The sequence below is a fragment of the Grampus griseus genome (genome assembly GCF_964374135.1).
Source record: "Grampus griseus genome assembly, chromosome: X".
NCBI classification, from domain to species: Eukaryota; Metazoa; Chordata; class Mammalia; order Artiodactyla; family Delphinidae; genus Grampus; species Grampus griseus.
The window spans coordinates 103,060,610-103,080,631 of record NC_138999.1 but is presented as its reverse complement, the minus strand read 5'-3'; the positions used below and the strand labels follow the sequence as shown (position 1 = coordinate 103,080,631).

Here is a 20,022-nt window from a genome sequence, read left to right as displayed (position 1 = left end):
TGTTCACATTTAGGGCAGTGTTTGCCGGTGACTCCCTGTTGCCTGGCTAAAAAGTCATGAGCTCTCAGAGCTGCTCCAAAGAGTCAGAATCTACCTATGGTGTTGGGGGACTGAGGAGTTTTGCCCTAGGTGGGGGTACGAGGTCAGGTAGGAGAGGAAGTGCACGTAAAAGCGCTCTGTTTACAGCAGAATCAATAATCAAGTCCACAGATGTGAAGCTCAGATCCCAGGGGATCTCACAAAGTTCCTCAAACCATGGACCCTAGTCCCACATACGGATCTGCCTCTCCTGCAGAAGAGCTCTGGTCAAGTTCTTTCAACTGGGTGGGGGTGATGGGAGACAGTGCACAAAAAAGGGAGTAGTTCTCACAGTGTTGGAGGAGGGGACATTAAACAACTGCAAGTATGGACACTCAGACCAAACAAAGGTTTGAGAATTTTTGGCTTGTTTCTTCTGACAAAATAACCCAACCTTTACTCACCACCCCCAAAACATTGTTCTGTCTCCTGAAGGAGGCTGTCCCAGTCAAGGAATGAGCATTTGTTTTTGCCAGGGGAAAAGGTGGTGATGGTGGTGGATTTCGCTTGTAAGGCCGCTGATATCTCTCTGTGTTCCATGCTTTCATTTGATGACATCTGCAAGAAGTTCAGGACAACAATTTGTTAAATGGAATGTTTGACTCATTGGGACACTTTGTTTTCTTTTTACTCTCATAGAATCCTAGAATTGTAAAGCTGGGGCTACCTTAGAGAGATCATGTCTGGCCCATTAATATTGCCTTGGGGAGTTTTGAGAAAAACATAATGCCCAGGCCCAACTCCATATCAACTGAATCAGAATCTCAAGGGGCGGGACCAAGGGGCATCTCTAGTTTTTAAGCCCTACAAGTGATCCCAATGTGCAGCCAGGATTGAGAAACAGCTCTAGTCACACTATGTTATTTTTGGATAAAGATATAGAAGCTCAAAGAGATGAATTGACTCACCCAAGGTCATGCTGCCAGTAAGTGGTATCTCATACCCAACTCTTCTGACTGCCCATCCAATGTTCTTTCCATCATCCTCTTTTGTCTCTTCTTCTGGAACTTAGAATTTCACTGAACATTAAAGTTAGGCAGTTTACAGCTGAGGGAGAAGGGAGAGAGTTGCTTCATTAAGAATGGGGGGGGCAGGGCTTCCCTGGTGGCGCAGTGGTTGAGAGTCCGCCTGCTGATGCAGGGGACGCGGGTTCGTGCCCCGGTCCGGGAGGATCCCACATGCCGTGGAGCGGCTGGGCCCGTGGGCCGTGGCCGCTGAGCCTGTGCGTCCGGAGCCTGTGCTCCGCAACGGAAGAGGCCGCAATAGTGAGAGGCCTGCGTACCACAAAAAAAAAAAAAAAAAAAGAAAAAAAAAAAAAGAATGGGGGGGCAACTTCTGAGTGCTCAACTCAATTGTGGGTTCTTCAGGACATAGCTGTTGCCTAGGCTTATTGATAGTGGGGCAGTCAAATGACCTTGTTTTGCTAAAGGCAGTGCCTAATACTGTAGTGTATGTCAGTCCCTCTTAGAGGAAGTCACTTGCTCATGACTCAGTTTCACCCATGACAGAACACATTCATTGCTAAGTGTTCTCACTTTCAGGAATTAATCACATTAAAGCAAAAGACAGTGGGGGCTAGATATTAATATTTGAGCAGGGGCAGGTGTTAGGGTGAGGAGTCACAGGTCCCACTTAAGAATCAGTAAAAGTTATAAACTTCCCCAGAAAAATACACATACAGAAACCTTGCATGTAATTTTTGGGGATTCACAGACACCCCCCGACCCCAAGTTCATCCATTGGAACCAGATTAAGATCTCCTGGACTAGGTGATTTTGAAGCTCTATTTTAGTGTTGCTCAAAATGTAGTCTGGGGACCATAGGAATCAGAATTACTTGGGGTTCCTGTTAAAAAAATAAAAACAGATTCCTAGGACTGCCAAAGATCTACTGTTTCAGAATCTCTGGGGAATGAGGTTGAGGAGTTAATATGTTATTAAAAATCCCCATATAATTCTTTTGGAAACTAATATTTGAGAATCAGTGCTTTATCCCAACTTGAGATTTTTATAGTTTTTGAATGCTTTCGTTTGTTGAATATTTCAGGTTTCATCCGTCCAACTGTCAACTATACCAAGTAGTATGTTTAGTATGAATTCTAATTAAAGAATATTTACATGTGTATAGGCAGAGGAAAAACAACCTGAAGGATGGACAGATAGATAGATAACAGTGTCTTTCTGTGTAGTAGGAACATGGATGATCTTTGTTTTTTTCCCTTTGTCCTTCTATTTTATTTCTTTCTTTCTCATTTTCTTTCTTTCTATATTTAAATAAGACTCTTCCTCTTTCTGAGTTCAGTTTCCCCATCTGAAAAACAGGGTGTTGTAACTAGGTGAACTTCAAGGCCAAGCCCTGCTCTGGCGTTCAGTGACTCTGTATCACCCTCTAGCTCCCTTGTCCTTTTAATGACATGAACTGCATGGGCATCAGTGTTTGGAGAATAATCATGTATTATTTTTGTAGGTATTCCGTTGCGATGCCTAGCAACCATTTTTACTCCAGCAAAAGTATTCTCTCCTTCCTCAAGGAGTCGGAACTGAAATAATCTCTGCCATCTAGCCCCCCTGCCCCCCCAAAAAAGTTCGTTTCTCTTTAGCCTTAGAAACGGCCGTCCGCACCCATCTCCTAGGAGCGCAAGAATGAGTGTGAACCAAAAAGCCAGGGCGTGGTCACCCCGCCCACCGGGCCATGCATCACCACCCCTCTGGCCGCCTTCAAGCGCGGTGACTGGCTGAAGGCAAGAAAGAGTCCCGCCCCTGGTCTTATGACCGGTGCTGAAGCGCCGAGTCCTGGGTTTTGCAGCGTTGTGGTCGGTGGTCAGCGGCGCTCTTGACCCGGTTCCGCGAGGCTTTTCTCTGCTGTCGCTGCACTTCTCGCCGCAGCAGCCTGCCCTGCGGGATCATGGTGTGCTTCCGCCTCGCCCCGGTTCCGGGATCCGGGCTCCTTCTGCTCTGCCTCGTCCTGGGTGAGTTGTCGGGCCCTCCTGCTTAGTCCCTGAGCCTGGGCCCGGGGCGCCCAGTTCAGAGGCCACAACCTGAAAGACTGGTCCGGGGAGAGGGGGTTGAGAAGCTGAACGACTGACACTGGGCCTCGGCGCTTGGCCCGAGGTGACGAGCGATGACCTAGAGAAGGCCCGACCGAGGGATGGCAGGGGAGAAGGGCCCATAACGGGGCAAGTAAGGGGGGGGGTGGACGCCGAGGGAGTAGGTAGGGAAGAGAGAGGAGTGGAGCACCTCGGGTTAGAAAGAGTAACTTGGGGGAGATACTAAGGAGTGATGAGCATAGGAGGGCGGTACGTGCAGATTCTGGGTGTCATAGACATTTAGAATCTTGGTCCTAGTATCAGGCAAGAGTTTTGAAGATGGTGGAAAACTGTGGGGCGGGAGAGAAAACTGAGGGAAGAGACTGCCTGCGTGGAGAAAAGCTTGGGGTAAGTGGGGGGAACAGATACGAGTAGATTCTGAGAGGCAGTGAGAGGCTTGGGTGGTGGGGGGTAGGAATTTGACGCTGTGGAGGAAGGGTGATTAAAGAGGTGAAGAATGATGATGGATTGGAGTTTGGTACTTGGGGTTTTGATGGGGAAGGGATCTAAGGTGGCTGGGGCAGTTTCCAGGGGAGAAAACTTGGACCCAACCTCTGGAGACTAAAAGGGATGAGTAGGAACTTTGGTGGGGAGTGAATATCTGACTTGGAGGTGCTGAAGACATCGTGGGGTTTTTTTTCTTCTTCCTTTTTTTTTTTTTTTTTTTTTTTACCAGTTTTGTTACTTCCTCCCAGCTAGACCCTGACAGAAATGTCCCCAGATGTTGAGGTTTTAGAGGGATGCTATATCTGAGTCTTGTATACTGCCTCTTTGCCTTCAGAAGCTCCATTTCTTCTTCCCTCTCACACAACTGGCCTATTACCTCGTTTTCGGAGGAGGAGGAGGGTAGGTAATTTCCTAAGGATTGGGTTGTTACCAGGTCCTAAGAATGACTGGCTGAATGTTGGCTGATGGTGCTATGATGCACCCCACCCCCAAGCATTGGGTCCCTGAGGCCTTTTAATGCCTGAAAGGTGAACTTTGACCAGAATATCTCTTCCTGAACTGATAAATCCTGTGCTTGTTGCTACCACTGACTCTTGCTGTTTGTGACCTAATAAAAGATCAGAAGGAATAGATCCAGATGGGAGTAGAGAGGAAGTAGGTATATTAGGGGCTTGAGAAGGCAGTGAGAGGTGCACATTTTGTAATTCACATTTCAGTAGAATAAAATCAACACCCTGGAATGGTGGATTCTCAACCAGGGGACATTTGGCAATATCTGGAGACATTTTTGGTTGTCACAATTGGGGATTGCTTTTGGCATCTAGTGGGAAGAGGCCAGGGGTGCTTCTAAACATCCCACAATGCACAGGACAGCACTCCCCCACCCCCGACAAAGTATTATCCACCTCAAAACGTCAGTAGTGCCAAAAGATGAGAAATCTCGCTCCAGATCCATGGCGTTGGAAGGGGTCTTGATGATCTAATCTAGTGATTCTCAAGGATCTTTCCGGGGGAGGGGGTTCTGTCAGATCAAAACTATTTCTAGAATAATATTAAGACATTTGTCTTTTTCACTTTCATCCACTCATCAGTACAGTGGAGTTTTCCAGAGGCTATAGAATGAATGTGTGATGACATCACCACTCTCATGGGTCTGATGTGTTTTATTCACTTCTTAGTTTTAATTTCTAGTACAGCAAATACCAATAGATGTAACTCACATAAACCAAAGCTCTTTGAGGTCTTCAGTGGATAGAGTAAAGGGTCCTGATGCCAAAAGAGAGTCCAGCTGTGCACACAGTGCAGGAAACTCTTCTGTAGCCCTTCTTGAAAGTGGGCCACAGAGGCTTTGCTCAAACACAGTTCGAAGCCTTAACTCCCCTGTGAAGTACTCAGTGAGGGCCAAGCGACCCTAAGAGAGGATTGTTTACAACGAAAAGCACCTTATCACTGACTAGAACACATCTGACCAAGGCATCTGGTAATCAGTAGTTCACTGCCAATTGGATCTGCACAAACAACACTGTTATTGTTTAGAGAAAGTGAAAAAAAATAATCATTGTCTTGTTGACTTTCATGTCATTAAATTTTTTTTAATGAAAGCTTTTTTTTGTTTTGTTTTTACAAAAGCAGTGCTTGCTCATTGCAGAAAATAAACAGGCAAAAAGAAGCACATAAAAGAACCCATCAGCTCATCTGATAGTTTGCCATTTATTGATTGGGACTAACTAGATTCATTCTCTTGGAAGATTTCCAAGATTGATTCCCTCCACTTTCAAGTTCAGAACAGGGTTTGGAGAAGTAAAAGTTAATAATGTAGGTAGGTCAGATTTTTCAGAGGTACCGGGATGAAATGGAAACTCCCTTTTCTCTACAGTTGCTTGTGCTGCCAGCTATTGGTTCAGTGTGGAGCTCAAACTCCTTCCATGTGTTCTTTTTTTCCTTAAGAATTTAGCAATTCTTCAGTTGCGTGGTGGGTTTTGCATGTTACTTTTATATATCAAAATGGATACCAAGAATAGTTTTTTGAAAAGTCAAGAAATATTTGTAAAGTACCTGCTATGAATTTCATGCTGTTCCTGACTACTGCAGAGGGTACCAACGAAGGAGGATCTGTTCCTGAATTTATGGTCTCATTCGCTTCCAGCTGGGCCGTTTTCACTTTGTAACTTTATAACACTATCCCAGCTGCAGCAGGTAGCTTTTAAAAATAGTTGCTCTAGAGTAAATATAGAAAAGAATTCTCAGAGCCTATGTATTTGTCTTTTTCACAGAGATTAAGTTATGCTGGTATTTATTTGAATGAATTATAACTGACTAGAGACCTTTATGAAGAAAAGCTGTATAGAGGCATTACAAAGAGAGTAGTGGTGAAAAACTTTTCGTAGCATCACTGCTTATGTTCCCTTTGTGACATAGATTTCAGATTTCTGTGGTTATTGATTGCTGTAACTAGTCTGACGTCTGGTTTTTATAGGGTTGAGGCTTTTCTGGGTGGGAAAAAAACCTGATATAAGTGTCCTGAGTGTGTACTTCACTGGTAGGAGTCCCTCCTTTCCACAGTTGTTTAAGGAATGACTTTTGTGTACCAGCCACTAGGTGAAAGGGATAGATAGAGCAGTGGAGAAGACAGATCAGGTTCCTGCTCTCACGGAGCTTACATTTTAGTGGGGGAAGACAGCCCAACAGGTAAATAATAGAATTTCAGTGATAAGCACTGTGAAGAAAATGAGGCAGGTAATGAGGAAGAAGAGCAGACGATAGGGAGTGGGTGGTGGGGTTGACCCTCTTTGACATTTTGTGGTCAGAAGGCCTTCACTGTTGGCTGACATTTGAGCAGAGACCTGAGTGTTGGAAGGAGGCCAGCCAGGTGACTTATTTGGAGGAATAGGAGTAAATCTTGTCTTTCCCAAACTCTTAGGTTATTAGGCTAGCCTATTTTCCACTCTTTTTTTCCCCCAGTAATAGTCAAGTCTCCCCTGTGGTCTTAGTCTCTGAGAGTGGAGACTGTCTTCTGTACTGTTACTTCCCATTGCCTCCCTAGCACAGGGCCAGGTGGCACATGGTTACCTCTCAGTAAATTTTTGTTGAGGGTCTTCATTGGTGGGCACTGGGGATATGACGGTGAACTAGACCAACTCAGTCTCCTTTTTCTTCTGTGAACCTTAAATTAGGTCTTGCAAGATATTTTGTGTGTGTTTTCCGTTGGAGAACTTCGAGATCAGTGCTAAGCAGTACAGATAGCAACTTATTAAACTATAATCCCATACAATAATGCTAGTATCTTACCTGTACCCCTTCACATACACCTACATAGTAGTGGAGGTTCACCTGGGGAGCTAGGAAGTCCTAGGTGAAAAGGAGAATAAGGTTTCCACAAAGAACCAATCTCTATCTTTTGGAGGTGATCAAAAAGCAAGAAAGTAAGCACTGAGATTTTTCACAGAAAAATCAGCCTTACCACTGATAACTTTGATTTCAAGATTCTGCTGAAATTATTCTAGCTTTAATAAAGATACTTGAAAGGACAGGCTTATTATTCATCCATTAGTCCTTGGTTATCACATCTGATAGGATTTATAGATATTCACATCTGACTTCAGTGCTCCATGGTGCAGGAAGACTGCTCTTCCTCCTGTAGTGACAAAAGCATTCCAATCATAATTTCAGATTAAAATGATCAGAGATCCCATCAGATCCAAAAGTGTACTTTATAAGTACTTGTTGGTATCCTGCTGTGCATTGCAAAAGAATTCTGGAGGTCTGCCAAACAGCACTCAGCAATAAGCCCTTTCCATTAGTTGAATGGTGTTGAGTCTTATTTCCTTACCCAGTCTCTGACCTTAAAAAAAATTATTTCATAGCTTAAAATCTATTATTACTTTTAGTTTTTAAGAGATTTACCAGAAATCCAGAGTATCAGAAACCGAAACGGTAATCGTACTTATATTAGGAATTGAGGAACAGTCAATTTGACTTAACAGACCTATGAGTTGAAAAGAAAGAGTAAATAGATATTGTTGCCTATGTCCTGATTTTTTTTTTTTGGCTTGTTTTGTTTTTAAGACCCTTTGCTCAACCTCATTCTGAATTGATGAGTTTGAGGACAAGAGTCCATAACTAAGTATGATGAAAGTAGACATACCTAAAATTAGGGAAGGATCCCTTTAGGTGCTGTGTTTACTAGAAGGGAAACTTTTTTTTTTTTTGCGGTACGCGGGCCTCTCCCTGCTGTGGCATCTCCCATCGTGGAGCACAGGCTCCAGACGCGCAGGCCCAGCGTCCATGGCTCACGGGCCCAGCCGCTCCGCGGCATGTGGGATCCTCCCGGACCGGGGCACGAACCCGTGTCCCCTGCATCGGCAGGCGGACTCTCAACCACTGCGCCACCAGGGAAGCCCCTAGAAGGGAAACTTTTAAGCTGGAATCTCTAACTTGCTTGGCAAAGTTCTCTTAGCTCTGAAGGGCTTTCATGCTTTCGAAGAATGTATTGGAGAAGTGAAGTACACACTACAATTCTTAGCAAGGTTAACTTGCCCAGAGTCTCACAGCTAGTAAATTGGACTGCCTGATTTGAATTCTAGCTCTTCAATGCCAGTGATGGGACTCCTAATCGTCCCATTATATTGCCTCTTAGATCATTGTTTTTTATTGGTTTTGTTTTACCACTAGTGTTATGTTCCCACCCCACCCCCATATTGTTTACAAATGTATGTTTTTCAACTACACTTTGGGTCAAATAGACTTATAAAAACCTAGCCACTTTTTGCAGTGTGCCATGCTTGGAGAACAGAGTTTGTTCTGAGTTCTAAAAGAACCTATAAATGATCTCTTTGGAAACAAGATTAAGAGGATATTTGAATTTGAGAAAGTCGATTTTGCCTTTTTCTTCTCTTTGGAGAATAAACTGTCAGCTCTATAATTACACACTCTAGGATATATTCAGCTGTGGTTTTTTAATGTCAAAGCCTTTTAGACAAAAATGGTTTGGCTATTCGAAACTCAAACACTTCAATAAGGATGGAAATGGCTTGCTGAAGATTTTTTTACCAAAGTGTAAATGTTTCAACTATAAACTTAACTTCTGGGAAAAGGATTATTCCTAGCTTGAAATCCATGTCAAAATTTATTGCGAAAAATGGACATGGGGGTTGAGGGAGTACCCAGAAGCCTGATAGGTTGGGTTCATGATTTGGAAGAGCTAAAGGCTCTTCCTGTAATTAGATTAAGCTGTGTTCTGGGTCGTTATTGCATGGTATTTTCACCTTGATCTAATCAATCAGTATTTATTGAGAATCTAATACGTATTCTGCACTGCTAGGAATGATAGGAGATAGAGGGAAGTAATAAACATGGTCTCCCCCACCATGACACTTGTGATGGATGACATTCATATAAAAGACACACGCCTGGGGGCTGTGGCATAGATAAGATCATCTGTTTAAGGGAGCATATTGAAATTCAAATGAGTGGCAGAGACCTTATGAAAAGGGAATCTTGAATCTATCCATGTATATCATTCATTCACGGACTTTGTTACTTTTTTATTAGTTAACAAATTACTTGCTGTATACTATAACTTACCATGGCACATCAGTTTGTTGCGAAGTAACAGTTGAAAACTGTTGTTTTGGAGCTTATGACTGTAGGGGAGACAGGATTTACAGGCATAAAATAAATGAATAATTCATGATAGTGTAAAATACACTCAGGTGTGGGGCTATGCACTATGACTGCTCCTTGAGGGCTTTTGTAGTCAAGGAAATCTTTATGGAGAAAATGGCTGCTGAAAAGTGGACAGCATATCAGTTTGGGTTCTTAATTGTAAGAAACAAATAAAATCTCACTGTTTTTTTTTTAAGCAGAAAAGGAATTTATTAAAAAGATATTGGGACATGTGCAAACCCTCTGACCCTGCAATTTCATTCCTAGACACATACCCAATAGACACACATACACCTGTGTTCACCTGTGTTCACCGATGTGTCCATTTGTAATAGAACCAAACTGGAAACTATCCAAATGCCCATCAGCAGTAGCATAGACAAGTAGTGAAAGAAGGCTATACACAGAGAGAAATGACAAACTGCAGTTACACACAACAGCATGGGTGAATCTCACAGACATAATATTGAGTGAAAGAAGCCAGATACAAAAGAGAGCATAGTGAATGATTTCATTTACACCAAGTTGTAAAAGTAAACTATACTGTTAGAAGACAGGATGGCAGCTGCCCTTGGGAGGGAAATCGTAACTGGAAGGGGGAACCGGGGGACTTTGAGGAGTACTTGGAATGTTCCTGACACAATGTTTCCTGACACAGGCGGGTTCAGTTTGTGAAAATTCTTTGAGCTGTATACTTTGTGCACTTTAAATCCCTTCCGAATGTATGCTGTGTACTTTTCTGTATGTAACACATCAGTAAATTTTTACTTTATAAAAAAATGTTCATTAGGTAACTCAGAATTACTGGAGCTCTTGACTATATACCCCAAAGCCTAGTTCAGTACCCTAACACATGCCACTGAACTGCACTGCCATCACCAAGCATTAACCTGCAGCTTGCACTGCTGGCCACTGCCATTAGCTGTTCTGGCCTTGTTGCCTGGGACCCTGATCCTGCTGTAGCTACTTCCATCTGAGTGTGATAGTTCCCTTCTTGGCTGCATTTCACCGCCCTCTTATTCAGAATCTGGGGTGGATGCCTTTGCTGGGTGAGCCTAGTATAAGTAAGTGCCATCCTTACCACAAGGGAGGCTGGGAAAGCAAGTATCTAACATTTTCAGCTGTTGTAGTGGGTGGGGATATTTGCCAGAAATTGTAACAAAAAGGCAGGGTGGCGGGTGTTTCAGATTTTGGGACCGCGAGAAAGAGTGAAATCCCTCCTGAGGTGAACAAGTAGATTTCAAATGTTAGGAGCAGTAGAAGCCTGGGAGGTTGACTACAGCATGGCGAATGGGACCAGTGGAACAAGTTCAGGCAAATTAAAGGGTGTGTTCTGGGAACATGGCTTGAGAGAAGTTGAACGAATAGGTTGGGACAAGATTAAAGATTACTTTGAAAGTCAGGCAGAGGAATTTAAATTTAATGTGGGAATTTTGGAGCCAGTAAAAGGTTTTGATCAAGAAAGTATCCTGAGAGAAGAGGTATTTAATTTAAAAAGAAGTTTTTATTTTATTTATTTTTGGCTATGTTGGGTCTTAGGTTGCTATGCGCAGGCTTTCTCTAGTTGCGGTTCGTTGCGATGCTCAGGCTTCTCATTGCAGTGGCCTCTCTTGTTGTGGAGCACAGGCTCCAGGCACGCAGATCTCAGTAGTTGTGGCTCGTGGGCTCTAGAGCACAGGCTCAGTAGTTGTGGCGCATGGGCTTAGTTGCTTCGTGGCATGTGGGATCTTCCCGGACTAGGGCTCGAACCCCTGTCCCCTGCATTGGCAGGCGGATTCTTAACCACTGCGCCACCAGGGAAGCCCCAGGAAGAGGTATTTAAGGACCATTAATCTGACAGCAGTTCTAGGGGTAGCTAGGAGGTATCTATAGTAAGTTAGGGGTGTGGTGGTGGAGTTGGAATAGAAATAAAAGGCAAGGGGCCTTCCCTGGTGGCGCAGTGGTTGAGAGTCCGCCTGCCGATGCAGGGGACATGGGTTCGTGCCCCGGTCTGGGAAGATCCCACATGCCGCGGAGCGGCTGGGCCCATGAGCCATGGCCGCTGAGCCTGCGCGTCCGGGGCCTGTGCTCCGCAACAGGAGAGACCACAGCAGTGAGAGGCCCGCGTACCGCAAAAAAAAAAAAAAAAAGAAATAAAAGGCAAGGGATTGGATTTCAGAGGGGATTTGAAGGGAAAAAAATCAATAGGACTTAACAAAGAGAATGAAGTAGAAGCTAATTCCCAAAACCTTTTGAGCCTGAGTGTCGGGACAAGGTCCTGCCTTTCCTTTCAAGCCAGTGAGGCTGAGAAGGCGGGCTCCGATTGGAGGAAGTCGAAGAGTAGATTTTCATTGTGGAATTGTTGAGTTTGAGGTGATAGGCATTGAGTAAAAGTGGCTCCTGTGCAGCTGGAGATGTAGACTGGGATGCCAAGGAAGCCCTGTGAAGGCATAGCTCTCACAGCGACAAGGACTATGAAGGCATGAGAACAGAATGTTTTGGACCCTCAGAGCATTTCTCAGTTCTCATTTATGGGTTGGCAGATAGGCTGTTTTGATATTAATGTAGTGGCAAATGTGAACCACAACCTGTGCCTTCTGCTCCATAGCGTGGAGTTCTCCACCCCAGCACACGTTGATACTAATCATTGTTTTACACTGTTTTGTTTGTTACTCTAATATCTTTGGAAAGAAAATGATTAATACGTGCCAGGCTTTTCTTGGTTGTTTCTGATAGTTTTGAATGCTTTGAATATTCACAAGGAGAATATGTTAAAACGAGGGACTTTAAACAAGACCAAGAGAGATTGTGTATGGAAAGCAGGCCTCCAGGTGATTAGAAGAATTCTAAGCTGCAGTTCTCAACACCACTGCAGGGTAGCCTTGGATCAGTGATGCCAGCTCCATTCCAGATTGTTCTGAGAAAAGAAAGCCTGTAAAACCTACTTGGGCCTCACAAGGTCTTATTGGGACCTTAGCCAATACATTTAGGCATTGTCAGCAACCACAAGCTTTAGCATATCAGATTCAGGCTTGGTGAGGCAGCCCGGTCTCCAGAGCATGCAGAGCATGACGGGAGCTTTGTGTACAGCTTGAAAGCTGTTGCTGAGGCATGCCTTCTTGGTATTCCTCTTAGGACTTTATTCTCTGTAGTCTATAGCATGTCCCCACTTGTAGGTGACGCTGGTGTGCTCAGGTATCATTCAAGGCTATGCAGCTATCTTAACAGGAAACAGCTCACCCCTTGGGTATATGTGTGAGACAGTGAAGAAAATCCTTAGATGATGGCCCATCATTTCTGCTGCTGGTAAGTGTGCTGGCGTATCGTATTTTGAGTCCTTGGGCTCTTCAGTGCAATAGGTGATGTCCCCATGTTTAACCTAGTGTAGAAGATCAGAGTCAAGTTAGCTGAAAAGTCCCAAGGCTCTTTTGTCCCTGAAAGGTTTCTCTGCTAAAAGAGAGGTAGCAGGTTGAGAATGTAGGAAGGGACTTTAAGTCCGTGTCAAAAGATTTTTTTTTAATTAATCAATTAATTTATTTACTTATTAGTTTTGGCTGTGTTGAGTCTTCATTGCTGCGCGCGGGCTTTCTCTAGTTGCGGCGAGAGGGGGCTACTCTTCCTTGTGGTGCATGGGCTTCTTATTGCGGTGGCTTCTCTTGTTGCGGAGCACGGGCTCAGTAGTTGTGGTTTGCCGGCTCTAGAGCGCAGGCTCAGTAGTTGTGGCGCACAGGCATAGTTGCTCCGTGGCATGTGGGATCTTCCTGGACCAGGGCTCAAACCCATGTCCCCTGCATTGGCAGGTGGATTTCTGAACCACTGCGCCACCAGGGAAGTCCCATGTCAAAAGATTAATTAGGCTTTCTAATCAATTGGATTTTATTATGAAACAAAAATGATGAATGCTGCATTTATAAAAATTAACCTTTTGCTTATGGATCTAACAACCTTTGCAGTACTGTTCCTTTGGTCATATGGTACACACGCTTAGCCCTGGCCCACATCATCATTTTTTCACGTTGGAATAAAATAGTTTGCCAAGACTTCTAAGTGTCATAGGTCACATAGCTTGTGACAGGATTTAAAGCAGCAAGACCACAGAAATCAGATCTATCATTATTTATGTAGAGAAAGTTCCACCAGCTGATTTGAGAAAAGCAGGAGTTTAACACCCCTCCCACACTTCCCCTTCACCTCATTTACCTTAAAAAACAAAAGTCCTAACAAGTAAACTATAATTGCCCAAAACAAAACTAGCAAAGCACAGAGTGTGGAAACGATTATTAGGAGGTAAAAGGCAAACGTCACCAGTCTGTGCCATTACCTGAGCATCCTATGTTGAGTAAACTTTTTGGGGAAGGGGTATTGCTAACTTTATCAACAGGATTTCGATAAAAAGATAATCACCAAGTTACCATATATATTAAAAATACTTTGTTTCATTTTAGAGCTGGTTGAACTTCAGTGCTGGATAGAGCTTGTTTTTATTTTATGTATGTTTTTGTAGTCCAATTTAAAAATCTTACTCTTTTTAATCTAGGAGCTGTCTCGTCTTATGCATTGGAACTTAATTTGACAGATTCAGAAAACGCCACTTGCCTTTATGCAAAATGGCAGATGAATTTCACAATACGCTATGAGACCACAGACAAACATAATGTAAGTATTTTTATTTGTCTTTGAGTTTTATAGTAGGAATTTACTTCTACTCTTTTTTTAGCCTTTGTATTCATTTATACAAATAAGATTTCATATGTTAACTGACTTAACGTGTAAATTCTGTGGAGCTATTTTAGCATGTACACTTGAAGGTATTCTATTTAGTGTTGGAATGAATATTTTTTATTTTATTTATTTATTTAGGAATGAATATTTTAATTCATCAGTTCTTCAGAGGTTTTTTGGAGTTGGTTAAGGGCAAATAATCTGAAGACTGTATGGTGTTTCTGTATGGTCTAACTACTTCTATCGTGTTTGTAACATGTACTAACATCAAAGCTTGTCCTTTTTTTAATAGCTTGCTATTAAAGTCTCCTTTGGGGGGGTGGGGTATCCTCTCAATCCTTTTTGCCTTCTTATTTCTTTTGGTTAAGGTCCTGCCTGCTTACAATCTGATTTTTTTAAAAAAATCAACTTAATAACAGAGGTTCAGGTCGGTTTTCCTTTTCCTTTTAGACTTGCATGGATTTGTCCAGAGGGACTGGTGTGTAGCTGAAGAATATGAGACTGGTCAGCACAGACGGGCCAGGCTGGCCACGGGGGGTGTGAAGTCAACTGCAGTGGCACCCCACTTGGAAATGCTTGTGCTCATTGCTGCCTGTTTGGGCCTAACTCCCAGATTTTTTTTTCTTTTAGAAAACTGTAACCATTTCAGACCTTGGTCCTGCAACGTACAATGGAAGCTCTTGTGGGGATGACCAGAATGGTCCCAAAATCGCAGTGCAGTTTGGATCTGGTTTTTCCTGGATTGTGAATTTTACAGAGGAGAAGTCTTTTTATTCAATCGACAGTATCTCATTTTCCTACAACACGAATGATAACACAACATTTCCTGATGCGAAAGAAAAAGGTAACCTTAAGAATTGGATTGTGTTGTGTTCTCTTGCTCTTGATTAATAATAAAAAGAAATGTAAATAATTTAAAAGCCATCCTTATGCAAGTCTGTCCTCCTGTTTGTAATGGAAACATCATGTCTTTGTATTCCCTTGCATGGCATAGTGTTGGACACAGTAAGGATATTTGCTGTCATTGCTTGGTGCTTTACTATGTACCATGTATCAATAGTATCCTAAGTGTGTTGCCAGCAGCATCTCACTTAATCTTTAACAGCAACCCTGGGAAGTAGATGTTATCTCAATTTTACAGGTAAAGGGAATGAGGCTTGATGAGATTAGATGTCTTTCCCAAAGGTCACACAAGCTAGTAAGTGCATGAGCTGGTGTTTGAACCAAAGTGTGTTGAGCTTACAGAGTCCATGCACTTAACTACTATTATTTATTTCATTCAATAGTGGGCATTCAACAAATGTTGAATGAATGAGAAAATCCTTTACTAATAACTATTTTATTTTATTTTATTTTTTATTTTTTTCTTTTTAACATCTTTATTGGGGTATAATTGCTTTACAATGGTGTGTTAGTTTCTGCTTTATAACAAAGTGAATCGGTTATACATGTACATATGTTCCCATATCTCTTCCCTCTGGCGTCTCCCTCCCTCCCACCCTCCCTATCCCACCCCTCCAGGCAGTCACAAAGCATCCGAGCTGATCTTCCTGTGCTATGCGGCTGCTTCCCACTAGCTATCTACCTTACGTTTGGTAGTGTATATATGTCTATGCCTCTCTCTCGCTTTGTCACAGCTCACCCTTCCCCCTCCCCATATCCTCAAGTCCGTTCTCCAGTAGGTCTGTGTCTTTATTCCTGTCTTACGCCTAGGTTCTTCATGACATTTTTTTCCTTAAATTCCATATATATGTGTTAGCATACGGTATTTGTCTCTCTCTTTCTGACTTACTTCACTCTGTATGACAGACTCTAGGTCTATCCACCTCATTACAAATAGCTCAATTTCGTTTCTTTTTATGGCTGAGTAATATTCCATTGTATATATGTGCCACATCTTCTTTATCCATTCATCTGATGATGGGCACTTAGGTTGTTTCCATCTCTGGGCTATTGTAAATAGAGCTGCAACTATTTTAAATGTGTACAAGTTTAGTAACCTGAGACCAGCAGAAATAGTTCATCTTCAAATCTTTTTTACCATTTAGGTAGGATTTTGGCTGAAAAGTAAAAAAGGTAAGGGAAAAAAGTTTTAAAAAAATGTAAGATGACTGAAATCAACATTTGCTGCTATTTTGAGAGAATTTTAGGTCAAAATGAACTTGGGAAGGCATTGGGAATTAGGCCGTGTTGTGACTACTAGAACTGAAATGTGTGTTAAAATATTTTGAAGGCATGGATAATGGAGATTTCAGTCTTTTTTTTTTTTTTTTTTTTTTGCATTACGCGGGCCTCTCACTGTTGTGGCCTCTCCCGTTGCGGACGCACAGGCTCAGCAGCCATGGCTCATGGGCCCAGCCGCTCCGCAGCATGTGGGATCTTCCCAGACCAGGGCACGAACCCGTGTCCCTGCATCGGCAGGCGGACTCTCAACCACTGTGCCACCAGGGAAGCCCCCAGAGATTTCAGTCTTGTTAGGGATATAATTCTCTCCTTTCTCCCCCCTCCACTGAGATTGGGATATTAACACGGTGTTTGTAGTAGCTTAGCATTTCTCACAGATAGTATTTCATCCTGACCCCAGAAGCACAGGTAGATGGGCTTTAGTTTCCTGGACTTGGGGATGAGTGATTCATTTGGATTTATGGGATATCAAAAGATCATACTTTAAAGATCCAGAAGTGAATGAGCTCGTGTAAAACTTGGGAGGTATCACTAACTGAGACTTGGAAATTAAATCCTAGTTTTCTTTTTACTGATATCTTCGCTTGAGAGGATAACTAAAGAAAGTTTATTATTGGGTATCTTGGTATTTAGCTTTCTGCCATATATTGTCTTTCAGAACTAGTATTAGGATTTGCCCCTGACTTTCACCGAGCTTAAAAACTAGTTGGAGAGACAAAGTGAAGTTGTTTACCCAAGTTACATGGATAAATTGGAAAGCATTGAGATCCTTGTGAATTTGTTATTGTTTGTGTTTTGGGCATGGAGGGTTCATAAATCTTTCTGACAATGTGAGGAAAGCTCTAGACCCTCTCAAAGTACAGAGTAAACTGTATATGGTACACAGTCCCTGAGCCCATCAGTGGATGCCTGTGGACAAGAGGTCCTGATGAGGAGCAGAGGTCAGCGTGCATTGAAGGAGTGAGAAAGCTTGGTGTAGAGAAGGAGGGCCTGAGCTGAAACTCGGCCTAATGGTAGATTTTGAATAAGTGGAGAATTTTGAGCAGCATATTTCCAGCAGGGGGAAGCATAGTCTGCACAGCAGTAAGTGGAGAGCTGCCTGATTAAAGTAGAGGCTGTGTGTGTAGTAGAAGGAAAATCAAGTTGGCTAGGTGCAGTGAGTCTAAATTATAGGGGGCCTTGGAAGCCAAGGAAAGGCATTTATAGCTTGATGGGGTAGGCACTGGGGAACCATTTTAGGTTTTTAAGCAGGAGAATGATGTAACAAAAGCAGAGACAGTAGTTTATAAAGAATGTTCTGCAGGATTAATTGGAAGTGAGGAGACTACAGGCAGAGATTCCAGTTTAAGAGGCTGTTATAGGAATCAAGTGATGATGTAATGAGTAGCCAGACCAAGGGGGGTGGCAGTAAAAGCAGATGGGGTTTAATTTGACAGATTTGATGGAAAAACTGTGGACTCTGAAAGGTTAATGCCAGTCTCTCCCCCCTTTATTTATTTATTTATTTTAATTTTATTTTTTTTGGCCACGCCGTGCAGCTTGTGGGATCTTAGTTCCCTGACCAGGGATTGAACCTGTGCCCTCAGCAGTGAAAGCATGGAGTCGTAACCACTAGACCATCAGGGAATTCCCTCATCCCTTTTATTTTAAACAGGGAAAGATGCAATTTTTATTGCTAGCTTCTGTGTAATATTTGCGACTATTTGAGATTTTTAAATGGTTTCCTTAAATAGACTGTTGATGATGTTTTTTTCTTTTTTTAAATAAATTTATTTATTATTTATTTTTAGGTGCATTGGGTCTTTGTTGCTGCGTGCAGCTTTCTCTAGTTGTGGTGAGCGGGGGCTACTCTTCATTGCAGTGCACAGGCTTCTCATTGCGGTGGTGGAGCTCGGGCTCTAGGCGTGCGGGCTTCAGTAGTTGTGGCTCGCAGGCTCAAGAGCGCAGGCTCAGTAGTTGTGGCGCACGGGCCTAGTTGCCCTGCGGCATGTGGGATCCTCCCGGACCAGGGATCGAACCCATGTCCCCTGCATTGGCAGGCAGTTTCTCAACTGCTGCGCCACCAAGGAAGCCCTAAAAATGACATAGATTTATAGTGTAACTCCAGTATGTCTACAGCTTGTTTTTGCACTCGTTTTGTTTTTGAGGCCTATCTACATACAGCTAGTTCATACATCTATTCACTGATGTTAACAGTGGGAAACAGTTTTGGAGAAAAATGTTCTGGTTCATTGGTTTAAAATTTTTTTTCCTTTGGCCGTTAGGGGGTGCCAAGGCGCATAAGTCCTGCCTTGCTATGTGACGGAGAGGCACAGAAGGCAGCCTATATTAAGGGCCTTGAATACCTTCCTTCCTTGCTTCTCCAAAAGAAGCTAAGCCATTTGGGTGGATAAGTGTGATCATAGTCTTTTGAAGTTTCACCATATAGGCATTATAATAACTCTGCACAGAAAGGTGGTAACTTATTGCTTTCATATTCTGAAATTTTCCTGAAATGGAATAGTCTTTAAATCCTATCCAGGAAAAGGTTTCGAAAACTCATTTTAGTTACTATAACTTACTTTGGGATAGTAGCACAAAAATAATCGTTGATTATTCCATCTCTCTTCTTTGTTTTATCACTAAGTCCTGTTGATTCTACCTTAGCTCTGTGTCTTCAATTTGGCCTCTTTACTCTCTTCTTACTGCCCCTCACTATCTTGGTTTAGGCAACTCCTCCTCGCCTTTCCCCTTAACCAGCTCATTGGCCTTCTAACTAGTTTCCCTCTTAAATGACTTTCCTTAAAAGTTTTCTGCTCTGCCTAACCTCTGCAGTTTTGCTATGTTCCTTAAAATAAATGATACATTTGTTATTCCCAGCTTTAAAAACTGAAGCTGACCTGCTATTGCTAACAAAATAAAGCCCAACCTGTCCTTAGATCATAGAAGATGCTTCAAAGTGTGACCACCTGCAACTTACCTTTCCTTCCTAATCCCCATCACGTCTTTCCTCTTACTCCTTGTGTTTCAGCCACAGTGAATTTGTCAGTTCCTGAACAGGCCTTGTCTTTTGTCACTTCAGGAATGGGGTGGGGCAGGCAGACAGAAGGAGATGAAATTCTAATGTATATTTATATGATCACTTTCCTCCTACCTTCTTGGAAATAGCTACTGTTAATCTTCTTTTACAGGAGTTTTTATTGTTTCTGACCATGTGGCATTCAGAGTTCCATTGAATGACATCTTTAGATGCAATAGTTTATTAACCTTAGGAAAGAATGATGTTGTCCAGCACTATTGGGATGTTCATGTACAAGCTTTTGTCCAAAATGGCACAGTGAGCACAAAAGGTGAGTACTTAAAATATATATATTTCTATACTTGGGTCCTAACTTAAGATTAGAGTATACCAGGTAGCTTTAGTTGAAGTCGTTATCTTAAAGTATTTATATGTTAAGACTTACACCTTACTCTGCACTGTAAAGTTTTTATAAATAACAGCAATTCTTATTCTTGTGGAACTTGCACTTTTAAGTTTCTGATGTACATGTTGTGGAATGGTCTTTTAAAATGTGCTACCTGCAGTGTTTTCACTGGATAAAACCTAATCTTCGTTTGAACAAATCCTCAGATAGCATTTGATCCTCAGCTCTTCAGCTTTTGAAGATCCAAGACGAAGGCTGAGAAATGGGATTTCTGTGTTCTAATCTTGACTTTTATAAATTGATTTTGTGACTTTTATGTGACTTTATTGGCAATACAATAATTTCTCGTGCACCAGTTCTGGAAAACTACCAACACTTCCTAAGAAGAGGTTGAAATAAAAGGTTCATTTGTATTTAAATCCTTCAATGATTTTTAAACTTTTTTCAGTTAAAAACAGT

The 20,022-nt window shown here is 42.4% G+C and overlaps 1 protein-coding gene across 3 annotated transcripts in view; it reads left to right on the top strand.

Annotated features, from left to right (window-relative positions):
• Nucleotides 1-2,838: 2,838 nt before the first annotated feature.
• The window catches only part of LAMP2 (lysosomal associated membrane protein 2), a 37,780-nt gene continuing 20,596 nt past the window's right edge, over nt 2,839-20,022 (top strand). Inside the window, exons 1-4 of one of the 3 annotated variants that reach the window (XM_082680801.1) lie at nt 2,839-3,046; nt 13,791-13,909; nt 14,606-14,819; nt 19,330-19,488. In XM_082680801.1, coding sequence (XP_082536927.1) covers nt 2,983-3,046; nt 13,791-13,909; nt 14,606-14,819; nt 19,330-19,488 — 556 coding nt within the window. In that variant the 5' untranslated portion in view covers nt 2,839-2,982. The remainder of the gene's footprint in view (nt 3,047-13,790; nt 13,910-14,605; nt 14,820-19,329; nt 19,489-20,022) is intronic. The other 2 variants (XM_082680802.1, XM_082680800.1) reach the window with 2 other exon arrangements.